General features: G+C 44.0%; 1 protein-coding gene across 3 annotated transcripts in view; it reads right to left on the minus strand.

Moving 5' to 3' along the window:
- The window catches only part of BBS2 (Bardet-Biedl syndrome 2), a 40,775-nt gene extending 17,432 nt beyond the window's left edge, over nucleotides 1-23,343 (minus strand). Inside the window, exons 1-6 of one of the 3 annotated variants that reach the window (XM_063141356.1) lie at nucleotides 23,271-23,343; nucleotides 15,780-16,007; nucleotides 14,498-14,623; nucleotides 11,190-11,252; nucleotides 6,544-6,621; nucleotides 1,557-1,661 (exon numbers count right to left, since the gene is read on the minus strand). In XM_063141356.1, the coding sequence (XP_062997426.1) occupies nucleotides 1,557-1,661; nucleotides 6,544-6,621; nucleotides 11,190-11,252; nucleotides 14,498-14,623; nucleotides 15,780-16,007; nucleotides 23,271-23,297 (627 nt within the window). In that variant the 5' untranslated portion in view covers nucleotides 23,298-23,343. Of the gene's footprint in view, nucleotides 1-1,556; nucleotides 1,662-6,543; nucleotides 6,622-11,189; nucleotides 11,253-14,497; nucleotides 14,624-15,779; nucleotides 16,008-20,213; nucleotides 20,410-23,270 lie in introns of those variants that run through there. The other 2 variants (XM_063141354.1, XM_063141355.1) reach the window with 2 other exon arrangements.
- Nucleotides 23,344-26,786: the final 3,443 nt, after the last annotated feature.

Here is a 26,786-nt window from a genome sequence, read left to right on the forward strand (position 1 = left end):
CACCCCTACTGAGAACCAAGCCAGGGTAAGATAGAGGCAAATTTACTCATAAGGGTGTGACGGATGTTGATTTTCCTGCTCATTTTCAAGCTGCATGGCAACACTTCAGAGCACAAAGCGTTAAAGTCAAATTACACATTATGTAAAATACATGCTTTTGGTCTTGTATCTGTTTTTAAAATTATAAACAGCAACTATGCGGTGAGGGAGTAATCAGGACTGATACAATGGCAGCAGAGTGGTGGTGTTGAAAACTTTACCCCACCCACCACCACAGACCTAATAAAAATCACCTCCACAAAGCTGCTATTTGCAGGGAGAGGAAATCAACCACTGCTGCCCATGCCTGTTTTTTCTTCCAAGGCAAATTACAGTTTCAGAAGGTTGATTTTCGTCCAGAATGTAACATGGGAGGGAAACGGTTAAAGAAATGCGCCCCCTGTGCTGCAGTTCCAAAATCCATGACTTCCACTCACCACCCCACAAGTCAATTTCAACTAAAAAAAAGAACAACGCACCAAGTCAAAAAGAACTGTTTTAATATATAATTTGGCTTTTAAACGGCTGTCCCATGATATCCAGTGAGCTGGGTTCTTATTCAGTTTGCAGACACCCTTGTTTGGTTTACAGAGACCAAAAATTTCCCAATGAAGAAAATATGCCTGGGATAGCACATGAATAGCCCTACGCATAAATAGATGTGCATCTCTTAAGTCTCACGTATTAGATCCCAAGGCACGGTCTGAAAGTACATGATGCAGCAGCCTTCCTGAAGTCAAGCAGGTCTGGTTCTGATCAGTTCTCGGGTAAGAGACTACCTGGCAACCCTATCTACAATGCACCACCTTGAGTTCCATGGAAGAAAGGTAAGGATGTGAATTTAGCAGATAATGAGGAACATGAGCCAGAACTTCACTCCTGTGCTTAACCACACATACACAATACAAGCTGAAGCCATGGATAAGCTGACACTGTATTTCCGGTTGCAAGGTATTTTGAAGTAAAGGTAGCAAACCCAAGAATGGGAGCAGCCACAGCTCAGAGAGAACCCGTGCTTTGCACACGGAACGTCCCAGGTTCAACCCCTGGCATCTCCAAGACGTTTTGTAGCAGGACAAGCCCATTGAAAAAAGCAGAATGACTAGGTTTATATTGTTATAATAAAGGACTGGAATAGGAATAAGAGCCTCTGGTGTATTTGCATTTAGGTGTGCACGTTGCAAGAAGAGTGTGAGGACTGTGGAGTTCCCAGATATGCCCCTCAGTCCATCATTTGCAGCATAATCCTAAATATAACAACAGATCCAACATCTTCCCCCACTGCTTCAGTTAGTTTTCCATAACTGAAAGGCAAATGCCTTTAAACTCAAGATTTGCAAAAATAAACTGTATGCTGGACAGTCTTTACAACCCAACATTGCATTTACACAATAAACCTATTTTTTCAATGCCATGATAAACCTGACAAACCACATTAATAGTCACAGGAATGGGATGACTCCCAACTCCCACGCTGATCTAAGTTCTCCCTTTTTGATTTTCAGTATCATACTAACTTTAATTCTCCAGTAACGGGCCATCTGGTTATAAATGCCTACTGTTCCGTTAGAAAGGGCATAGCCAAAGCGACCGCTGCACATCGGGCTTAAAGCAGTGACCGTCTGAAAAAAGAAGACAACAAGGTAATCAACTCCTGTGACAGCAAACAAAAAAGAGTAACAGATACCAAGCCATTTCTACCCAGTTTACTTCAGCTAAATGTTCAGATATTGATGGTATTTACACCAACTTAATTCACAGTTAATGCATTTCCATTGGTAGAGGTGCCCAGAGCATAATCTGGTTCAGTTTTATTGAATGAGTTTCAGCTGTTGAGGTCTAAGGATGTGGACAAGGTGCCTGACCTTCTTGTCTTATTACATTTACCAGAGGGTGGGTGTCCCGTTGGGTCCAAGAGGTTGTGAATTCCTCCTTGAGAGGGGGACTGGTACTGGATTCTTTAAAGGATGGGAAAGCCTAACCCAGACCCAGATGGAGCTATCATTAGTAGGTGTTTGGTCTGCATAGATACGTGAGGTTCAGCCTGTTCTTTCTGTGAACCGCCCAGACAGCTCCAGCTATTGGGTGGTATAGAAATGTAATAAATAGAGGGTGTTGCACCCCCCCCCCCAAAGGAACTCTCTTCCCCGGGAAGCTAGACTGGCTCCCTCCTTGATAGGCTTTCGGAAGCAGGCTAAAACTTGTTTGTTCCAGCAGGCCTTTGGAGAGTAATTAGGTCCTCCATCTATGTTAAGGACTTATAATTTTGTTGTGTATTTTAAACTTTTTTTTCATTTCTTTTCCTAGGTTTTACAATGTATGTTTTAAACTTTGTAAGACCGCCTTGAGGCCCAGTATTGGGCAAAAGGCAGGATACAAATACATATACTAATGGGTCAGATTCGTCGTTTGGAAGTGCTCTTGGATACAGCATTGTCACTCTCAGAGGCACAGGTGGACTCGGTGGCACAAAGCATCTCTTATGAACTTATGCTAATATACCAAATACATTCTTATTTGAAAAGTGATAGCCTAGCTACTCTTATTCATGCTCTGGTAACCTCTTGTCTGGATTACTGCAATGCATTATATGTTTATTCATCTAAGCCAGTGGTTCCCAAAGTGGGCGGTACTGCCCCCTTGGAGGCGGTGGGATTGCATAAGGGGGCATTAAGAGGCAAGGGGGCAGCAGGGGGGCACTCGAGGTGGTCTTTTCCATGAAGCACCTCTCCAGAAGGTTTTAAAACCCTGGGATAATAATGTTTATAGTGTAATGCTTTTATAGTGTAGGGCAGGGGGCACTGGGCATGAGTTTGTAGAACCAAGGGGGCGGTTACCTGAAAAAGTTTGGGAACCACTGATCTAAGACTTTATCTTTCAATAAGAATTTTAGATTAGGGGTAGGCAGAAGGTATATCTGGATCTACAAGTAGATCTCTGGGTGAATTGCAGGACATCAACAGACATTTCTGACTCCCAGTTGTTTAACAACAGCAGTAACCAAATGATTTATTCCTAAATTATACTGATAAAAGGGATAATGCTTGGGGTAACCAGGAACAGACTTTTGCACGGAAGGACTATGACCTGCATTCAGATCTGGTATTAAAATCAAATTCCTGGGCTCAGAATTCCTTCATTAAGAACATCAGAAGTGCCCTGCTGGATCAGACCAAGAGTCCATCTAGTCCAGCACTCTGTTCACAGAGTGGCCAACCAGCCATCAGCCAGGGATGAACAAGCAGGACATGGTGCAACAGCACCCTCCCACCCATGTTCCCCAGCAACTGGTGCACACAGGCTTACTGTCTCTGATATTGGAGGTAGCACATAGCCATCAGTGTTAGTAGCCATTGATAGCCTTCTCCTCCAGGAATTTATCCAACCCCCTTTTAAAGCCATCCAAATTGGTTGCAATCACTACATCTTGTGTTGTATACGCTCTGCATCAGCTCCAGTTGGTGGATCTCAGGGTCTTAGTAAAAAAAAACCCAGACAATCCTGCAAGTCTGCCCACCCCTATTTTAAGAGGTAAGAGCATTCCCATGTTTCCCAAAGAAAACATGAGAAGCAGCTCTCAAGGTAGTCAAATACCTGCTCTGATCAAACAAGTTTCCCACTATATTGCCAGCCTTGGGAGAATGGAGCCGATGAACGTAATGGTGGGAATTCATACACACGCACACACACACACACAAATCATTTATTTGCTCAAATAAGACCTCAGGCAAAGTGACAACCTGAAGGAATTAGCATCAAAGGAGCCTGTTGAGGCAGGAATGAGATTCTTCCAAGCAATAATAATAATAAAAGAATTCTTAAACAGAGCCAAACAATTCCATTCTCCCCCAACTTAATCTTTAGCTTGTTTAAAGGCCAAGATTTGTTCCAGCCTCCAAACTTACAGTGCAAATAGCTGTAGTTTTCTAAGGATGGTGACCAGGTAGGAAAGGTTTCAAAGAAGTTGGTTTTCCCTCCTCAACCCCTTTTTTTGGCCATAAATGACCACCACAGATATACATGGGCAGGACAGCTAATAATGTTGTGTATGCCGGTCTTCCCCAGCCTGGTGCCCTCCAGTTGTGTTGGGACTGCAACTGCCGTAAATCCCAGCCAGCATGGGTGATGACTATGTTACAGCTTGCTCTCTTCTTTTCTTCAAAGCCAGGTGATGCAGTGGGTGTTCTGAATCAGGGCCTGCAGGCAGTAAAGGACTGGCTGAGGACCAATAAACTGAGACTCAATCCAGACAGGATGGAGGCAGTGGGTGGTTTTTCTGTGTGCAGTTCTACCTGTTTTGGAGGGGGTTACACACACACACACACACACACACACACAAACTCAGGTTAATAGTTTGAGGAAATGTCTTCAGCACAAGCCCTATTGCAACAAATGTAGTTGCTCCAGAACATGCTATCTTTCAAATGGGCTATTTGTTTTAGCAGAGCCAGCAAAGGAGACACAGATTTTGCCCATTATGCCTTGCTAATCGTTTAGCAAGCAGGAAGCAGGATGTGTTCTTCCAGACTCAGATAGGCTGTTGCACTGCAATCCCAGCCAACATAGAAATACCAACTTTTTGAGCTGTAATAGCTACTTTGCAAGTAGTTTAGCACCTAAGCCTTTTATCCTACATTCCAACACCAGCTTCTTCCCATAATATATTTCTCATGCTGCCTTTAAGTCTTTCACTTGCTCTCCTTCTGAATGCAGTTTAGTATAGCAATAAGAACAGGAAGATCTAAACCCCTTTGTGTCTAGAATAACGTTGCTTCATGCCTAAAGCAGCCATAGGCACCTCTCCACCGTGCCTGAGTCCAGCTCCAGCTGAGAGCCCCCTCCCTCCTGCTACCAACTGTCTCTGGAGAGGCCACCAGTGAGGGAGGAAGCAGCAGCCAGGCACCTCTCCGCTGTGCCTGGGTCCAGCTCCAGCTGAGAGCCCCCTCCCTCCTGCTACCAACTGTCTCTGGAGAGGCCACCAGTGAGGGAGGAAGCAGCAGCCAGGCACCTCTCCACCGTGCCTGGGTCCAGCTCCAGCTGAGAGCCCCTTCCCTCCTGCTGTCAACTGCAACTGCTGAACTTTCCAACTAAGATTGTAGTGCCTGAGTTTGCTTTCCTTTCCCCCCTCCTCCTCCTCCCTCCCAATCCCCTTTCCTTTTGTGTCATGTCTTTTAGATTGTAAGCCTGTGGGCAGGGACTGTCAAGAAATACTTTTGTAAGCCGCCGTGAGAGCCTTTTTTGGCTGAATGGCGGCATAAAAATGCTTAAATAAAAAAAAGGGTTTACTGTAGCTACACCAGTGCCTCCCACAATAAACTAGCAGACATTTGTCTCTAAATACCGACAGACATGCATGGGAAAGTCTCTGAATGACTGTGCCTCTCTGGCGCATGTGTTCAGGGACACACCTGCCCTTCATACCTTAAGTGTGTACTACATGGAACACTAATATGATACTGGTGGAGTTGTGCAAAGCACAACAGCTGTATGAAGTTCAAACTAGCCCTAATATATCCAGCCAAAGCCAAAACTGAAGTAGCCAGTAGATATGCAGCAAAATTGATTCCATTCTCTTAACAATTACACCTACCCTCTTTCCCCCAAAGTAAGACATCCCCCGAAAATAAGACCTACTTCCAGTTTTGCCTCTTGCTGTAATATAAGGCATCCCCCCCGAAAATAAGACCTTTTTTTGGTTCAACAATAAATGTGTACCGTATTCTTCTTCATGGAAAAATAAGACATCCCCTGAAAATAAAACCTAGCGCAATTTTGGGAGCAAAAATTAATATAAGACACTGTCTTATTTTCGGGGAAACATGGTAATTAAGAACTGATAGGTTTGTATTCTACATCCTGCAGAAAGGTAAGAGCACCAGTTCTAAAAATTGCTGGTAGCAAAATCCAGAAGCAACAGTGAGATATTACCTTCATTAGGACCAATGGCAATGTCACAAAACAGACAGCAAAGTCTATAAGATGTTTTCCTGCCTACACTTGTCTTCTGTCCATTTCAAAATAACTCCTGTCACTCTGACCCATCTCTGAAGCTTACTGTTTATCCATTTTAAGTGCTCCTATAGAATGGACCTTAACAGAATGGGGGGGAAATGATGGTGCAGGGGACGGGGAGGGGGAAACACGACAGCTGGACAAAGCAACACCACTGGAACCCATGTTCTATCAAAAGGTCGTTGTTGCCACATTCTGTGTTTTTAGTTCGGATGGAAAAGAATGATTCAAATGCGTCTTTGACTTCCATAAATCCATCAAAAGTGAATTCAGCTTCCAGAATGCAGAAGGAGCATAGATCAAGGCTGGAGAGACCTCATCTCCCCACAGCAAAACCTTCAAACAGATGAGAACAGCATTTTGCTGCTCAGCTCGTTTGAAGACATTGTTGTAGAGTCATCATCGTCATACATAATCCTGTATTACCATAACAATATTTCTCTGATCTTTGCCATATAAAAATAATCCTTGCAATTTAATTTTTCCCTTTACCTCAGTCTCTGACATTTCTGCCACAATCTCATCTTCTTTGAAAACCCTAATGTCAAAATCCTCAGATCCAACGAGAAGCTAAAAAATATAAAAAGAGCATAAAACATTTAATACACAATACCACATTTCCACCAGCATCTGCTTCTCTAGCGATCCAACTCAGAAACCCATGTCAAAAATTCTGACCCTAATTTCTGGGAACGTTTAAGACGTATTTGTGTGACCTCACGCTGCCTATTTTGTGTGACCTCACACTACCTAGTCTACTTGTAAGGTGTGAGCTGGTATCTTTTAGATCATAGCTTCAGCAACTTTCCTGATCTCTAAGAGTCTGAAATATATCTCGGAAGTTGCTACAGCCAAGATCTGGAAACGGTGAGCTCAACATTAGGTAGTCAGACAGCCCAAACTGAATAGGCCCTAAGAGATGTGGGAAACCAATTTCAGGAGAGTCTTCTTGGTTGATCCTGAACCCTATAATGTACAACTATTAATAAATGCACAAACTTCAGTTCTCACTGGCTACCTGTGCAGCACAAGAACAAGTATAACATAGTGCATGCAAAATGTGGTTTCAGATGAAAAAGATACACACCCTTTGCCTAGGGGGATCTCTGCCCTCACATGCAGAGGTCCTCCAGCGGGTCTGTTTGCATTCCTGCCCAAGGACTGGGCTGGGATGGGAAAGCCCTTGAGATGTGCAGTCCAAAGTCATCCCCACTAGGGGTGTCCCCAGCACCACACTTGAAGCAAAGCGTGTAGACACAATTCAGCACTATTTCCCAAAGGGAGAGGGGATTGCACACATGCACATGATGCAACCAAAGAAGCTAGGTTCTCTGACTGAAACTAATTAGCTGACATGCCTATCTCCTTGGTTTATATGAGTTATGGAGTTTATTTTGATTAATTTTTCAAAAAATATATTAAGACAGGTTGCGATACGGTTACTAAAGATATTCTCAAGCCACCCATCTGCCCCAGATATGGGCATGTGAACATTTGATTTGTAAGCAATTTCAGCAGCAAATGGTTTCTCAGAATTATTTATTATTATTATTATTATTATTATTATTATTATTATTATTATTATTTCTTACTCGCCTCTCCCTTTGGATCAAGGCAGGAAACAACATTAATACAACTATAAATCAAGGGCATAAAACTAACTAAAAGAGCATATAAAACCAATACAATATTAAAATAACAATCAGGACATCTTGAAATTTGGGGGTTTAAAATTCATCTGGGTAGGCCTGGCGGAAGAGACTAGACTTTATAGGTGTCTTAAACGCGGGGAGAGTGTTAAGTTAACGAATCTCCTCTGGCACACCATTCCACAGTCTGGGGGCAGCAGAAGAAAAAGTCCACTGGGTAACAGTTGTCAGCCTAGTTTTGGCTGGCTGAAGTAAGTTCTCCCCAGAGGACCTGAATGTGCAGGACAGATTATATGGGAGAAGGTAACCTGGACCCAAACCATGTAGGGCTTTAAAGGTAATGACCAACACTTTATACTTCACCTGGAAACTATTGGCAACCAGTGGAGAGATTTAACATTGAGGTAATATGCTCACCCCTAGGTGCACCAGTGACCAACCTGGCTGCCATATTTTGAACTAACTGAAGTTTCCAAATTAGGCACAATGGTAGCTCTATGTGCAGTGCATTGCAGAAGTCAAGCCTCAAGGTTACCAGCATGTGCACTACCGACTTTAGGTCTTCCAACTCTAGAAGAGTGTGCAGCTGACACAACAGCAGAAGCTGAGAGTAAGCACTCCTGGCCGTCGCATCTATCTGGGCTGTCATTTGGAGCGATGGATCCAGGACCACCCCCAACCTGCAAATGCAGTCTTTCAGGGGGAGTGTAGCCCCATCCAGAACTGGTTGACACACCTGCAAACCCAGGTTAGGACCCTTAACAGTAAGCACCTCCGTCCTGTCTAGAATCAACTTAAGTTTCTTTTTCCTCATTCAGCTCACTACCGCCTTCAAGCATCAGTCAGAGGAGACACACTATCCTTAGCTGATGCTGTTATCAAAGGCATAGAGGTCATATTTGGATGTTATCGGCATACTGATAGCACCCCGCCCCATGCCTCTGGATAATCTCTCCTAGCAGTTTCATGTAGATGTTAAACAGCATTGGGGATAGGATGGTGCCTTGTGGTACACCATATAACAGGTCCTTCCTTGACCTGTTATATTCCTTGCAGCTATCCCCAAGCATCACCATCTGGAACCTACCCGAGAGGTAGACTGGAACCACTGGAGCACAGTGCCTCCAATTCCCAAACCCCTCAGGTGTTCCAGAAGGATACTATGGTATCGAAAGCCACTGAGAGGTCCCAAAGTATGAGCAGGGACACACTCCCCCTGTCAATACTCATGCAAAGACCATCACCTAAGGTGATCATAGTGGTCTGAACACCGTGTCCCACTCTGAAGCCACTTTGAGATGGGTCTACAAAATCTGTATCATCCAAGACTGCTTGGAGTTGGAAGGCAACTGCCGTCTCGATCACCATGTCCAAAAACAGAAGATTTGATACCAGTCTATAATTATTAAAGGCTTTGTTAGAAGCGGTCATACCACTGTTTCTTTTAAACATGGTAGAAAACTCTCCTCCATGAGCGATGCATTAATAATAGTTATAGTCTTCACTGCATCTCCTCCCTGGGCAACCAGCCAAGAAGGACAGGGATCAAGAGGACGTTGTCTTCCTTACTCGTCCAAGAAGCTTGTTCACATCCTCGGTACTCACCAATTGAAACTGATCCAATGTAATCCTACTTGCAGAGTTGCTGGACACTTCACTGTCAGCTTCTGTTATAACAACGGCATCTAAATTGGCTCTCATCCGAGAGATTTTATCTGTGAAATGATCAGCAAACTGCCAAAGGCTCTAAAATCGGGTTCAGGGAGAAAGGTGTCTGAATTAGACCCCTCACCGCCCTGAACAGTTTTGCTGGATGCGAATTTGCAGACACAATGTGTGCAGAGAAGGAAGCTTTCTTTGCTGCACGTATTGCCACCCCATAGGAACAAAGATGTTCTCTAGGTCGTGTCTTGTCGGATATAAGTCGCATTTTCTGCCATCGGCGCTCCAGTTGCTGTCCTTCCCACTTCAACTCCCTGAGATCTTCTGTATACCAAGGTGCCCGATCGTGTCAGTAGCCCAAGTTAGCTCTTGATTACATCTATTGACCAGGACTCCAACAGCATCATCAACGACACCAGCCATAGAACCCCTTAAGGCTTTCTGGAATCCAAGAGGATCCATCAGCCTTCAAGGGCGGACCATCTTAATAGGTCCGCCACCCCTGCAGGGGCGGATGGTAGCCGTGATACTAACCCTGACCAGAAAATGATCTGTTCATTACAATGCAGAGGTATTTATCACCTCCGTCAACAGATCCATCTGTTCAGAACTGGAAACAGCATCAAGGGTGTGACCTGCTGAATGTGTGGGTCCAAAGACCAGTTGGGATAGGACCATGTTTGTCATGGATGCCATAAACTCCTGAGCTGCACCTGACAAACTGGCCTTGAATGGGATGTTGAAGTCGCCCAAAGCCAAGAGCCTGGGCAACTCCAACACCAACTCCAAGACAAGTTCGGTGAGCTCGGCCAGGGAGTTGGATAGGTAGTGGGGTGACCGGTACACTAACAGAATCCCCAGTCTATCCCTGGTCTTCAGACTCAGGTACACACACTTGATGTGATTCAATTCCTGGACGGGAAGTCTGGTCAGGTTAAAATGGTCTTTGTAGACCATAGCTACTCTGCCCCACCCCGCCCACTTCCCCTCGCCTGCTCACTAACTCAGTACCCAGCTGGGGGGCCCTGGGCCTATATCAGGCCACTGTCACCTCCCAGCCAGGTCTCTGTGAAGCGGCCTCCTCGTCTGTAAGGAGGTCATAGAAGATATTTAGTTTGTTTTTAACCGACCTGGCATTGCATAGGAGCAAGGAGAGGTTCTGTGGGTGGCCTGGTTCGTTCTCCAAGATGCCCAGGGTGGCAGGGCGACCGGAAGGTAAGATGGATGTTAAATCTCTCTCTCTCTCTCTCTCTCCTTCCTCTGTAACGGGACTTTCGCCGTATCTCCCTCTGCCCTGCACAACTTGTATTGTCGCCTCCTTTCCTTTACACATTATGCTCTACAATACCCCCCAACTGTAGCAATACCCACAATAGCAAAAAGTCCCGGAGATTATTGTTTTGTGAAACTGCTCATGATAAACATAAAAACTGGCTCAGACCAGAGGTCAAGGTCTTGCATTCTGCTCCCACAATGGCCAACCAGAAGCCTCTGGGAAGCCCACAAGCGGGACATGAGTGCAACAGCACCCTCCCACCCATGTTCCCCAGCAACTGCTATTTAGAGGCATCGCAGATGGTGATCTTCACATTAGCGATCTTCGGTTCATCCACAGATGAACCGTTCTCAGGGGTCCTTTGGTGGATACTATGACAGCTTCAACTTAAATCGGGTTCTGTAAGCAGCACAGACATGCTGAATAACGTGGTTATAAGTCCAGTTGTCTAGACCTCAAACTATCAAGATCCCGATCTGGCGCTTCAAGGTTGCCCCTTCCAGAAAAAATAAAAAGGAAGCTCATGCAAATACCATCTGCCAGAGACGTACCTCTTTTTTCCCATCACCGTCAAAGTCGCACAATGCCAATGCACGAACATTGTCACCAGTGACCTGGAATTACAATTTTTAAAATAGCAATCAATATTTCTGCTTAGTTAGCTTCAAACTGTTCATTTTAAATGAAACTGAATATTTTGCATGCAGCAACAAGATGATTATTTCTTTATCATATTCCTAAATAATAATAATAATGTATTTATTAACTGCCTCTCCCTCCGGATCAAGACGGGGAACAACATAGAACACAAAAACATTATAAAATACATAAAACTGATTAAAACATATAAAACTAATACATCATTAAAATAACAGCCAGACATCTTAAAATTCGACTGCGTAGGCCGGCCGGAAGAGATCAGTCTTTATTGCTTTTTTATACTCAGAAAGACTATTGAGTTGGCAGATCTCTCCCAGCAGGCCATTCCACAGTCTGAGAGCGGTAGAAGAGAAGGTCCTCTGGGTAGCAGTTGTTAATCTAGTTTTTGCAGGCTGAAGTAAGCTCTCCCCAGAGGACCTGAGTGTGCGGGGCGAATTGTATGGGAGAAGGCGATCCCGCAGGTAACCTATACCCAAACCATGTAGGGCTTTATACTTCGCCCAGAAACTAATTGGCAGCCAGTGTAGTGATTTTAAAGCTGGTATAATATGGTCACCCCTAGATGTACTGCTGACCAACCTGGCTGAAGCCATATTTTGCACTAGTTGAAGTTTCCAGACTAGGCACAAAATTAGCCCTATGTAGAGCGCATTGCAGAAGCTGAGCCTCGAAGTTACCAGCGCGTGCACAACTGTCTTTAGGTCTTCCAACTCTAGGAAGGGGCGCAGCTGGCACTCTTTAGTATATCACCTTTCTGAAGCCAAGCAAGCTGATTTACAAAAATTGCAGAAAATAAAAACCATTACAGCAGACCCTTGGCTAGCCAATTAATTTTCAATCCATACTTTAGTCTGAGCAAGAACTAAACGGTTCATAACAGCGCACAAGCAGAAACACAGGCAAAGGTCTCTTTAAACTCCTTCTCCCCAGTGTGATTCTCAAAAAGGACTTCTATATCTCATCTACTTGCTTCAAGATATAGACAAATGACTTCTGTAATCACTCATGCACACTCCCTGATCGAGAGCAACAGAGGATCTATTTGAGTCCTTCCCTTCGCCTGCCCATTCTCACAATTATTCAAAGGCATTGGTGATGTGACCTAAGTATCAGATGCATAAGAGGGAGAATCTTGACAATCTTTCTGCTACTGCTCTTGTGGCTTAAAGAGCTTCTCTGCTAGTGTCTCTTGCCTGGGTGAAAGTAGATGAATGCATAATAAGAGGGATCCCTAGGACTGGCGGCTAGATGAGAAGCTCCAGAAGGCAGGATTGTGCCCCCTGGATCTAACTCTCTTGTAAACTTTACAAACGATCACTGAGCTGTGGAAATGCTAAATATGCATGTTGTATTGAACACACATTTGCACAACAACTTTCCAAACATCAGTTCAAGAGTTGTTGTGTTCAGCCTGAAACACAGAACAAGAACTCCACTTCCCTGCTCTGGAACTAGAAGGTCAATCATGGGGGGGGTGGGGGGTACTACTAATCCAAGAGTATTAATCCTCTTTTGTGGTACCACCAACATTTGAAGCAGCCGTAACTCCTACATGTATCTGTAACCAAAGACTTTGGAAGCACATCACTTTTGGATTACCAAACCTTTCAACTGTTTCCGTATGTCCTGTGGCAGCCTACCCCAACCTGTAGCCTTCCAGATGTTTTGGACTTCCAACTCCCATCAGCCCTAGCAAGCATTGATGATTGTTAGGAATTCTGGGAATTGTAATCCACAATATCCACCAGGTTGGTGAAGGCTGCCTTATGGAGTATCCTGACCTTTTATCTGTCCTCCCCTCCTGCAAAAAATATTGTGACTCACGATCTCTATTTATAAAGTAGCCTTTTTTGGCTACTTTATAAGCCAAAATAAAGCTTATATTTATTTAATATAAATATATTAAATAATATATTTAATATATATTAAATATATATATTATATTTATATATATTTAAATATAATAGCATAAAAATCCTTAAATAAATAATTAAGGCAGTGCGTGGCGCGTGGTAATGCGGGGCCCACAGCAATGTGTGGCATAATTCCAAGGAAGAACCTTTTGTTTCTAGGCAACAGGAGATGAGAAGAACTTTATGTTGCTAAACAACAGGATCTATAAACACAGCTGATACAACTGGCATCAAAACGTATCATTGCTGAACCAGCGCAGAGGCCTCAGGTAAGAGGCTGGCAGTGAGCGGAGGGAAGTGCCGGCCGTGGGGGGGGGGGGGGAATCCAAAGCACACCTGCAGAAAAGCTGGGAAAATATTACAGCAGTGCGAGGGGGTGGAGGGGGGAGCCCAGAGAGGAGGCCAGGCCGCATGCAGAGGCCTCAGTTAAGTCCAATGGGAAGGCAAGCGGCTGGGAGGGAACTGCGGGGGGGGGGGGGAGTGACTGGGAGTGGGGAGGAGTCCAATGGACTCCCAGTTGGCCTCATGCCCAGCTTTTCTGGGAACCCGTGGAAAATCCAGAAAAGTATGATAATGTACCAGCGCACAGATGTTCTGCGCAAGTCAAGTTTGTTGAATTATATTCCTTGCTGCCATAGGGTGCCTTGATGCGCCTTTTGCACCTCCCACTTGAAAAAGGATTTATCCCCTATTCCCACAAAAGAATTCCCTGTAGCATGCCCAACAGCTGGCTGTCATACCTCTACCTGGAAGAACCTACTGCAAACTAGCCCAACCCCCTCTGGACTAGCTGGGTGTCCAAGGAGGGGCCAAAGCAGATAACTTTATTCAGACACACAGAAGTGCAAGAGGGAGAGCAGACAACATGGTGTTTTCCAGAGATAGCTACAGCTATCAGATAGCAAACTACACTGTTTTGGAAGAGATTGAGTCTAAGGACACAAAGTGCACTGGGATTAAATACAGCCTTCTCGGTGTGTTTTCGAGGTCTCCTCTCTCCTTCATTCCTGTGTGAGGTGCCTTCCTTCCTTCCCTTCCTCTGCAGAAAAAGCCCTGAGCAGGAAGGCTGCCTTCCCATGACTCCAAAGGTTAGGAGCCTTGAGCAAGGTGCCCCAAACCCAATGGGAAAGGGCTACTGTGGAAACCCACTCTTCTATCATAATTGCTCAGTCACAAAACCCCTGAAATAATCATTGTTTTCCTCACACGACTGTTGTGAAAACAAACAAACAAAAAGGATTAAGAACTTTATGCATCAAAAGTGCCGTACGCATCTGCAGCCTCACCGTCCAGAAAAGATCTTTTCCTACATGATTAAAGCCCTGCAAGGAACAGTTTCCACCGATAATAGCAAGAGGTGACGAAATGTCTCCTAACGTTCCAAGCACTATCGTGTTTGCTCCATCAGGAACCTACAAAGAGACAACAGAGAAATCTCGTAACTCTGTTCACCTGCAAACAATACACAGAGAGGAAACCAAATTAGGTAAACAAGAGTCAATTACTATGTGAAACGATTGTATTATTAATTATCCAAAATGGAGCTAAACTTCCAACAAGAATTAGGCAATTGCAAATTTCAAAAGAAAACAGTAAAACCTAGGTCACATTTAACCACATATGGGAAAAGCCATTTCAGTGTGAGGGTTGCAGCCTGGAAGTCTGAACGGCGACCATCACAAGGCAAGGTAGTTAGGTTTAAACTCTCTGACTTCACAGGTCCAGCATTGCAATCTTAATAATTTCCCCAGTGTATTTGACAGCATTGCTGCTGTGTTGTCGTTTTTTGGAGGGGAGGGACTTATGCTGTACTTGCAGGGTTGCTGGCATACTGGCTTAAATGTCTAGGTATGCCATGGACTGGACAATAGGGCATTGTAGCCAGGTTCTCTATTACTTCTATCAACTTCTCAGTGACCCTCAAAGGCTACTTCCACGTGGCTAAAAGTGAACTAAAAGTGGTCCCCCTGAACACTGCTAATGAATGTCATGCCATTAACCATGGATCTCCAAGCATATAAATATATCACAATACATTCCCAAATCCCAATTTAGTAAAGATTGTAAAATTCCGCCAACACATAACAGTACCAACTGAAAAAGCAGTGGACTCTATCTTGTAGGCTGATTTTAGGGGGAGAGAGACTTTATGATCTTTCACACTGTGTTCCAGAGGATTTCTTTGAAGCTTGTCAGTGGTTTCTCAGTAAATCAGTAATGGTGAACATAGGCTACTGCCCTGAAATCAGTTTGCTCGTTATTACCAGTGTTCTTCTGTAAGGAAGTGTGTTGGTCATGTTCTAGACCACAGCATGCTCTCATTTCAAACAGAGCAATGGTGACCCCTAACTAGCCCAACAAGAGCCTTCATGATCTGAGTACCTTAAAACATGCCCCCAAACTCTGTAACAAGTTTGGAGTTTCTCAGCATACAAGTCAATGTGGAAAGTGTTCCTCAAAGGAAGAAAAGTTTGAAAAATGCTGGTCTATTCCAACTCCATTCTATAAATAAAATACTTCTATGAATAAAGAAACCACGGGGAAAAACAAACTAGAGAGACAACTTACCCCGGCATAAAATAAGTCAGCATTGTTGTGCACATCATATGCCAACAAACTGGTCCGTGTGCCAACAAGAAGGGAATCACAGCCAAGGTCGGGATTCAGCACTCCTGCAGTCAAACAGCTGACTGCCTCATTGATGTTCAGAAGAGAAATATCAGCATCCTGGGTACTAAGCACCAAACGGTTTGTACTAATGCGCTGGCCACGCACATGGGGATTATGGATAAAAACCTGTAAATATTAAAATAAAAATTAGTGAAGATGTTCTCCAGAAACATGGCCATGTTAGTCTTTTGCATCAAAAACAATAAAGAGTCTTCTGGCACCTTAAAGGCCTGGTTCAGACAACACGCTAAACCATGCTGCTTAACCACAAAATGGTTAAGGGAATTCCTTAACCATTTTGTGGTTAAGCAGCATGGTTTAGTGTGTTGTCTGAACCAGGCTAATGACGAACAGATTTATTCTAGGTTAAGTATTCATGGTCACTGCCCTCTTCAACCAATGCATGAAGTGTCAACCTCAAATGAGCCGATCAATATACATATGAAGGGCAGGACAGGGGGAGATGTAAAGAGTGTTGTCTTATATCTCCACACTCACCCCTTCAAGTATATGTAGTTGGGCCTATTTGAGGTTGACACTTCATGCATCAGGGTCCAAAAAAGCTTATACTCCAATAAATAAAGGTGTTAGTTTTTAAGGTGCCACAAGACTTTGTTGTTTTTGTGAAGACAGTAACAGCAGCATTTGTGAACAGTCAAACATGCCTCATGGTGAGATGCACAAGGACAGTAATGAATTAATCCACCATCATTTGGACTCCCGTGTATATGCGCCTGTCATACACCTGTTTGCCAAGGTGTGATGTAGGGAAAACTATGCATATCCTTGGGAGACAGACATGAAACCCTCTGAAACTATATAGATGAGAAAGTAGTTCCATGAAATGTAAGAACATGAATAGCCATGCTGGATCAAATGAGGGGTTAATCTACTCCAAGATTCTGTTCACATAGTGGCAAAACAGCTGCCTGTGGGACACCCACAAGCAGGACATGTGTGTAACAGCACCCTCCCACCCATATTCCCTAGCAAATGGCATACATAAGTATACTCCCTCTGATGTTGGAGACAGCATAAAGCCATCATGACTAGTAGCTATTGATAGCCTTATCATCCATGAATTTGTCTAATCCCCTTTCAAAATTATTATTATTATTATTATTATTATTATTATTATTATTATTATTATCCTGCCTTTTGCCCAATACTGGGCCTCAAGGCAGCCTTACAAAATTTAAAAACATATACATTTTAAACCTAGGAAAAGAAAAGTACAAAAAAAAATTTTAAAAAAAATTACAATATTAAAACATAAACAATTTTACGAGTCCTTTAGATGAAGGACCAGATTATTCTCCAAAGGCCTGCTGGACAAACAAGTTTTCGCCTGCTTCTGAAAGCCCATCAAGGAGGGAGCCAGTCTAGCTTCCCTGGGAAGAGAGGTCCAAAGCACTGGAGCAGCCACCAAGAAGGCCCTCTCTCGTGTTCCCACCAAGCGCGCCTGTGAAGATGGTGGGACTGAAAGAAGGGCTTCTCCAGAAGATCTCAAAGCACGGGCAGGCTCATAAGGGAGAATACAGTCTTTCAAATAACCTGGACCCGAGCCATATAGGGCTTTATAGGCCATAACCAGCACTTTGAATTGTGCCCGGAAACAGACTGGAAGCCAGTGGAGCTGTTTTAACAGGGGAGTTGTGTGCTCCCTGTAACCAGCCCCGGTCAACAATCTAGCTGCAGCTCTTTGAACTAGCTGGAGTTTCCAAACACTCTTTAAAGGCAGCCCCACATAGAGCGTGTTACAGTAATCCTATCGGGATGTAACTAAGGCATGTGTCACTGTGGCCAGGTCCGACATCAAAGCCATCCAAATTGGTAGCCATCACTACAGCTGGTAGCAGTGAATTCCATAGTTTAACTATGTGTTAAGTGTCAGAGAGGCAGATCATGATATCTATGTAGCTGTGACATTTGTTATGGAAGAGGGTTTAGTGTGTGTCAATTGTACACTCTGTGAATTGGTCCTCTCTGGAGACACACTCAGTTTCTAAAGGTCCCAGTACAGAGAGAGTTGTGCATCACTGACGACATTGGGATCAATATCAATAGCAGGAAGGAGTGTGGGGAAACATTCAGGAATAGCAATATCCTTGGGAAGATATAACATTTGATCACTGAGGCACCCAATGTAGGTGGGGGCCCAGGTGGAGGATGCTAAGAGTCTCTATCGCCCACAGAAGCATCCCTTATATATCACCACAGGTTTCTCAGGGTCACAGCATGTGTGTGGTGCACCACTATGGCTATGGGACACAGTGCCAAATAAATTTTGAGAGTCCCAACACTGCTTAGCAGTTATGCCTTTATGGGAAGCAACCAGACCCTTATTCAATATGTTCTTGACCTGTGTGTGTGTGTGTGTGTATGCATGTCTTTTCAAGGTAGCTAAGAACATAAGGGCCTTGATGGATCAGACCAGAGGCCTACCTAATCCAGCATTTCGTTTCCAACAGTGGTCAACCAGATGCCCCGATGGGAAGTCCACAAGCAAGACCAAAATGCAGTATCTTGTTCCCGCTGGCATTGCCTAGCAACTGATATTCATAGGCATACTTGCCTCTGGAACAGGAGGCAGCATAGAGCCATCATTACTCAGCAGAGAGAGAAATGTACACTATCCATGCTTTGAGGTATTCCCCATCTATATGATCACTTCACAGGACATGGAAATATCTGTAACAGCTGCTTAGGACCTTTTAATGTTGTTTATGTCTTATACTGTATTTTACGTAGGTTGTTAGTCATCTTGGGGTCTTTGTGAGGAAGGGCAGGATATAAAGCAAATTAGGATGCAATTGCACCCTCAATGATCAGAAGCCCCCAAACTCGGAGGCTTCCAATCATCCAATGCAGGACGAGAAGAGCCGTTTCATAGCAGGTGGGAAGGAGGCTGGAAAAGGCTCAGAATAACTCATATCCTGCTCCTCCAGTCTCCTCCCCTCCCACCAGAACACCCCTTTTCCAACCCTGGAGGACACGTGGCTTGGCGTGGTTCTTTCTATGCTGGCAGGGGAGGGGGGTTGGTTCCCTGATTTCCCCTTCTGAGGTCAGAGTGCTATCTCTGACATTGGAGGGGGGATCCCCAGTATCCTACAGCCCCTCAGACAACATCTAGGGGCCATAGGGTTGCTCCCTCTGTTAACCAAATACTCAAAATAAATAAAATCCCTGCGCGGTGCATGTGTATCACTTTTATGGAGATCTTTACTCTCCACTCAGCCCATCTTCAGAGGCATCCTAGCCTTATATAACCACATATATTCTAACTATTTCTATTTAATGGGAGCAATCTCCATTTTAAGGTACTACTCCCTTGTAAATCACTGCCCCATTTTATCCTTATTTTTACCTCTTGGGAACGCCCTGTTAAAATGCTATTAATGTGAGTTACTGGAGTTTGTCCTCCATGGTTCTGCTCCCTCCCTTGTATCTCTATATGGTAAATGGGACACACAGATGAATCCTGTCTAAACAGTAACGCACCTTCCAGTGCACAGCTTAGCATTTCACACATTGCAGCCACAGTGGTATATTTTGAAGTGCATTCCTAGTGTATTTTTAACCTAAAGTATAAAACCCTCTTATAAGGGGATTAGACAAATTTGTGGAGGAGAAGGCTATCAATAGCTACTATGCTGATGGCTCCTGTATCAGAGACAGCCTGCCTATGTATACCAGTTGCTGGGGAACATGGGCGGGGGAGTGCTGCTGCACTCCTGTTCTCTTGTGGGGTTCCTGTGAGCAGCTAGTTGGCCGCTGTGTGAACAGAATGCTGGACTAGATGGACCCTTGGTCTGATCCAGCATCAGGGCTCTTCTTGTGTTCTTTTAAATCAGTGCTGGACAAGCTATTGCAAAATAAATAACAGCAGACACCACCCAGTGCAATACTAAAAGTGCCTCCCAAAGAGGTCCTTGGGGTGTAAGAAGCATGCCAGCTTGCTAAATGGTTTAAATGTCAAATCTAATGCTGGGCATAACCGGGTTCAAAACCCATCACTCTGCCCTGCAGTTCATCCTAACCTACCTCACAGGGCTGTTGTCTGGATAAAATTGGGATGGGGGAGAGAAAAGCCCCAAGCGCACTGCGTTGAGCTGCTTGGAGGAAAAGCGGGATATAAATGTAATAACGACATAAACGTGGGAGGAATATCGGGAGGATTTATGCGGCCGTTTCATAGGTTCCTAAGGGGAGACCCGGGGGCGCCCCAAAGAAGTGACGGGGCAGGAATTAAAGACGGGGGAAGGGGAGGGGGTGCCCGAGGCCGGCCACGCACGCACCCACGCACGCACGCACCCACCCCGGGGCTGTTACCTTGCCGGCCTGCGTGGCCGCCGTGAGGCAGGGGTGGGTGCCGTCGTACTTGCCCAGGGCCACCATGCGAGGCAGGATCTTGTGGTTGAGCTTGAGGGTGAACACGGGCACCAGCATGGCGGCGCGGGAAGGCGGCCGAGCGAGCGGCGCGAGGAGAACCGGCGCAGCCCGAGTCGGCTTCTCCCCGCCTCAGCTCAGCCAAGGGGGGTGAGGAGGGAAACTACGACTACGACGAGGCTCCCGCAGAGGCTGACAGGCCTGAGCCGGGCCTCTCCGCGCCGGCGCCACAGCGTCCCGGCGGCCATTCGGGAACGTTGCTATGGAAACAGACCGCGGCCTACCGGAGTGAGGGAGGAATTGGGGGTTATTAAAATAGGGTGGCCCTATGAAAAGGAGGACCGGGCTCCTGTATCTTTAACGGTTGCATAGAAAAGGGGATTTCTGCAGGTGTCATTTGTATATATGGGGAACCTAATGAAATTCCCTCTTCATCACAACAGTTAAAGGTGCAGGAGCTATACTAGAGTGACCAGATTTAAAAGAGGGCAGGGCACCTGCAGCTTTAACTGTTGTGATGAAGAGGGAATTTCACCAAGTTCCCCATATATACAAATGACACCTGCAGAAATTCCTTTTTCAATACAGCTGTTAAAGATACAGGAGCCCTGTCCTCCTTTTCATAGGGTCACCCTAATTAAAAGGAGTGGGGTGAAGAAGGGGGTGCGAGTTTTCGCCTCCCCTTCTCTATTCGCTCCCCCATTTAAACTTTATTCGTTTTTTAAGCATTACCATGCGAGGTTTGACAAGTATCTAGTGTTACTTGTTGTGTCTAAAACCACCCCTAAATAGATTAAGGCGGTGTACACAAAAGCTTCATCCCACGTACCTGCTTCCCTCGGGTTATCCCCGTAGCGCTAAGCTTTCGCCTTTGTTGTTTTTGCTACAGTGATCCTTTGCATACCAGGAAATGAGTTTAAGGAGGGAAATGTAAAAAAAAAAATCATTAAAAAATCAACAGATGACCCAATTCAATTCAAATTTGGTATGCTTAAAGCTCTCCCTAATATCTATCACTGTGCCAATTTTGGTGTCTTTAGCTTTAAAGCTTACGCAGATGTAAGCATTTCTTTAAAATCCTGCTCCTGTGCCCCGGCGGCGGCTTGGAAGATACGCTCAAAAAGTAGGAGCTAAATACGGCAAATCTTTTTGCTTTGTTGCACAATTAAGGCAAGATGCATGGGAGTACTTCACAATCAAAGCAGATTATAAGGTGGAAAACTTCGGAGTCCTTTGCATGCAATTCGCAGTGATTGCACAGTATAACGCTGGTGTGATAAATCTTACACAAGACAACATCAAAATTACAATAAAATGTTATCAGGGCACAACCCTATTGCATGTTTAGACAGAAAAGAAGTACCACAAACAAGTCCTTTTATTTATTACATTTATATCCCTCCTTATTCCCTCCCAGGAACTCCAGGTGACGTACATAATCCTCCTCTCCATTTTAACCTCACAACAGCAGCCCTGTGAGGTAGGTTGAGTGTTTGTGACTGGCCCAAAGTCACCCAGTTGGCTCCCAAGGGCGAGTTTTCTGCCTACTGTGCCCTAAAACGAACTATATATGCAGGGAGCTTCGGCTATTGGACGGTATAAAAATACAATAAATCATCATTATCATCATCACCTCTCCCACTACCACATTTACCTTTTAAATTGTGGGTTTCCCACGGGCAGCTGTTTGACCACTGTGTGAACAAATAAAATATATACCTGGCTTGGTATATATTTTATTTCTTTACTTTAAACATTTCTAAACCACCAAATGGATTCTAGCAAAGTGTACATAGAAACGTTCAAAATTACAATAAAATAGCACTAAAATAGTATAAAACAAAACAAATTAACCACCGTGCAACAACAAAAATGACAAATGATAAAACAAAGCCACAATCGGCAGTGAAAGGTGGATTGATCAAATAAGCTGTATGCATAAAGAAGTGGAGAAAGTTGGAAGAATACTTAGCTTTTCTATTACACTGTGTGCACAACAATTCTCATAGGAAACTAGCGTATCAGATCAGATTATTTTACTTATTTTGCCTGGCAGCAATCTCATGGAAGAGGGATCCCACTTTTTTCTTCTTCTTCTTTTTTTTTTTTTTTGGTAAAAATATGCCACGGATTGTACCACCTAGGAATTTCTGCATGCAAATTATGTGCTCTACCACTGAGCTATGTAGGGTCCCTCCGTTACACATTATTAATGAATACTTAAAAACAACCCTGGCAAGCATCAAAATAGGTCACAGCTCGGTCCTTTGCACTGCAGTCCTAAGCATGTTTATTCAGAAGTAAACCCCTCTGAATTCAGTGGGATTTCCTCCCAAGTAAGTGTGCACAAACTGGCAAATTTACAGTGTAAACTTTTGTGTTTATTAGACATTTAAATCCCACTGTTTTCAATGTGGTATTCTCGTGTGTTTCAAACTGAAATCTTACAGTGCAATCATAAGCATGCTTATACAGAAGTAAGTCCTGCTGAATTCAATGAGATTTTTTTCAGCTAAGTGTTTATAGGTTTGCAGACTTAGTCACAATACTGTGCCAGCGACTGTGCCACACAAGAAAGTTTATGCCGTAATAAATTCGTTAATCTTTAAAGTACCAGATTCTTTGTTTTTGCTGCAACAGACTTAACCTGCCTTCCCCTCTGGAAATTGTATTCTGGTTACAATAAACATATTAAAATCAGTTGAATTTACTTATGATGAACTTAATTTAAAACATGTTGGAATTATGGAACAAACAAAACGAATAATGCTTCCTTCACTATTCACATTTGCTCTCTTCAACAGGTATTCTTCCTCATCCTATCTTCATTTGCTTAACTTAATAACTGCATATTTATCTGTTCTTTTCTTATTATTACTTTTAATGAGAAAGATTTCCCAGGAGACAAAAAGATATCAATCCTAGTTTCACCAGCTTCCATTCTTTCTTGTTAATCTCGTCTGCCACAACTAATGTAGGAGCTAAAACACACAGCCTTACCTTCAGGGGTTCGTTCCACTTGCTCATTCTCTCCCAATGTGATAAAGTGTGCTATCACCTGCCAACAGTGCCTTCCTGCAGTCTGTCAGAATTAATGGGCACAACAATCTGATATCGAAGATGGCAACATTCAGGAACCAGTCAGAGAACATTATAGTCTCCCAGGATATTTCTATAGCTGAAAATCAAAGTAACAATACGTTAGCAAATGGTCTTCAAAAAGAGAACCTATCCCGAAATTGGAGAAATTAGAATTCATCAGCAAACGGGCTTCTACTATTCAATTCAGACTTAAATCAGAATGCTGTTGCTTCCCATGCCAATACATGTGTTAAATTAACATAGTATAGTTAGAAATATGATTACTGTTGTGAATGGGACACTTTGTTCTTGTATACATTTGGGCCTCACAAAATAAAAGTGGCCAGTTTAAGTATGTGTTTGTTTGTTTGTTTGTTTGTTTGTTTTTAATAATGTAACATCTAGTTTAGAAATCTAGTCTAATAAACCCCAGGGATTCTGGTGAATAGCTCCATTAAAATGTTGACCCAGTTTACAGCTGCTGTGAAAAAGCAAATTTCATGTTGGTGATCTTTCGGAAAGAAACATAATAAAACTGCCGGTATCATAATGCCCTTATACAAAGGTATGGTGCACTTGGAATACTGTGTAAAATTCTGGTTACTATCAAAGAGGATATATTGTAAAGCTGGAAAAGTTGCAGTAAAGGGTGACCAAAGTTATCAAGGGGCTGGAAAAATTCCCTATCAGGAAAAGTTGCAACCTTTCAAGCTCTTTAGCTTAGCAAATGGCAAGGAATACATTAGGGGGATATAAAAAGTGGTTAGGGAGATGTTTTTCTCATTATTCTAAAACCCAGGGTCATCCAATGAAGCTAAATGGTAGAAGTGATTTAGGTAGAACTTCTTCAAACAGCACATAGCTGAACTATGGAATTTGCTAGCACAAGATGAAGTGATGGCCACCTGGATTGCAGTAAAAAGAAATTAGGCAGAGATAGTTGCGCACATGGTGGCAACTTCATGGCTTAATAAAAGTCTTATAAGAGGGACTGGGGAAAGAAGGCTAAAGACGGGTGCAGCAGAGCAATGAAACATTTTGCTCAGATGCCTACTTCTGCCAACAATACGTGGCCTTAATTTTTACAGCACCTTCTAAGCATGCAAATCCACACTCAGTATGGAATGGATGCGATATATAGACCATTTATTCAAGGGTCCCATTAGAGTCTATGGGATTTATGCATCATAAATGGGTATTGGATTCCAGCCAACTTGATAGCCCTCCATACACTTAAGAGCACTCTGGCAGGATTAGAACACAGTGTCTGGAAAGACATTCTAAGTTTCCCATTAAAACGGGTTATTAAATCTTACCTAGCTCACTGAAGTGAAATTTACTGACGTTATTCCCATTTTTACTAGCATTCTGTTTTCCTTACCAAATATATTTTCAAACCAAGCCAAAGGACCTATAAAAACAAATCACACATTTAAAAAAACACCCAATAGTCTGGGAAAAAAAACAACTTCAAAGCTGATTTTGCATTTAGACACCTTTTTGTGCAGAACCTATTTGGTCAGTTTTTACAGAACGTAATTTCAGACATCAAGGAACATGTTACAAATACAGATCATGCAGACAACAAGTAAACTTATATTATGACATAACACTGATGAATGCTTCCTCTTTGCATATTTTTGATAAGAGCTTCCACCCACCTAGCAAAGCATTCATGTTCCATTCTTGCAATACCAGACAAGTGGAACTTGTCTGCAGTGGTGTATGGAACAGTTCTGTAAAATAGTGTTGCTGTATCACCCTGGCCACATTTCTGAAATGAGAGCTCTTGAGGCATAGTGGTTAAGAGAATGAGCGTTGAATCAAGAAGTCCCTGTTTCTGTCCTGTTTTGATGTTAGCAAAATCTAACTGCGGTGAAGCCAGCAACGGTTCACGTCTACAGGTGGTTATCAAATGGGGGCCTGGCTACAACAGAGGTGGTCTAAATCCAGGCAGACATCAGAACACAGGTAGGCAGTCAGACAAAGAGGACCACGCAACAGCAGGAACAGTCAAGTGAACAAGTAAGGGGTCACACACAGTAAATCTATCTAGTGCATTACACAGTTCAAAAGCAGGGCCATTGGGTGGTCCAAAAGGCCAGGAAACAGAGCATCAATCACAAGGCAGTACAGTAAATGGCACAAAACTGAATAGACAATGTTGTTCTAACACTGGCTGGGTTTCGGGTGAAGGCTTTTAAGCCATAAGCCTGCTAGACCCCACCCAGAGCTCAGCTGCAGTAATCAAAGCCCTCTTTCCAGAACCTTACTCCTGCAGAGTCACTTTCTCCCAAGGAGACCTTTTCTGGAGGTGAGCACTCCTTCCTGCAGGAGCCCTGCTTGCTGAGGTGACAATGCCCCCGGGGGTCAGGGGGTTGCTCAGCCTCTGCCTCAGAGGCACAGTCCCTTTCGCCTGACCCGGATGGCCCAGCAGCCATCTCTCCCAAGGGCTCAAGCTCCTGTGTGGCAGTCCCTGGACTGGGGTGCCTTGGGCTTTGGGGGCCTCTAGCTCTTCCTCGAAGGAGGACTCCTCCAGTGGGGGCATGACAAATTCATAGAATCACAAAGATGGAAGAGACCTCAAAGGTAATCTAGTCCACCCTCCTGCCAATGCAGAGAAATCAGTGCTACAACAACATTTCTGATGCCTCATCCAGCCTTTACCTTAAAAAAAAACCTCTAATGAAGGAGAGCCCTTCACCTTCCAAGGAAGCCTGTTCCATGGTCACACAGCTCATACCATCAGGAAGTTCTTCCTAGCGTTTACTCTAAATCCCTTTTCTTGCCTTTTGAACTCATTTGGTTCAAGCGCTAGTCCTTCCCCCAGCAGAAAACCAATATGCTGTATCATCTACATCACAGATGGGCAGAAAGTACAAGTTTTCGACTTCAACTTCCAGCATTCCTGACCATTGGCGGTCAGAGGCTTCTGGGAGGTGAAGTCCAAAACATCTGGAGATCCACCTTCTTCTCACCCCTGATCTATGTGACAGCCCTTCAAGTATTTGAAGGTGGTTTTCATATCATCTCTCAATTGTCTCTTCTCCAAGCTAACCATACCAAACTCCTTCAACATTTCTTTAGACAGAGGGGTCTCCCCGTCTCTCCCTGTCTTTGTTCTCTTCCTCTGGACATTTTCTAGATTGCTGATATCTTTCCTAAACTGTGATGCCCATCCATGTTTGGCCTTGTCATAGATTGCCCCTCGTCATCTTCAGCTCTTGCCTACATTGCTATAGAAATTCTCTCACCCCTGAATCTAATGTAAGGGCTGAAACTAAGGCCATAGCTAGACCTAAGGTTTATCCCTGGATCGTCCAGGGGTCAAACCTGTTCATCTAGGTGACACACAGGGGATCCAGTGCTCAGGCAGGGGCGAACCCTGGATGATCCCAGGATAAACCTTAGGTCTAGCTGTGGCCTAACAGTCCC

The sequence above is a fragment of the Elgaria multicarinata genome, chromosome 14 (genome assembly GCF_023053635.1).
Source record: "Elgaria multicarinata webbii isolate HBS135686 ecotype San Diego chromosome 14, rElgMul1.1.pri, whole genome shotgun sequence".
Lineage (NCBI taxonomy): Eukaryota > Metazoa > Chordata > Lepidosauria > Squamata > Anguidae > Elgaria > Elgaria multicarinata.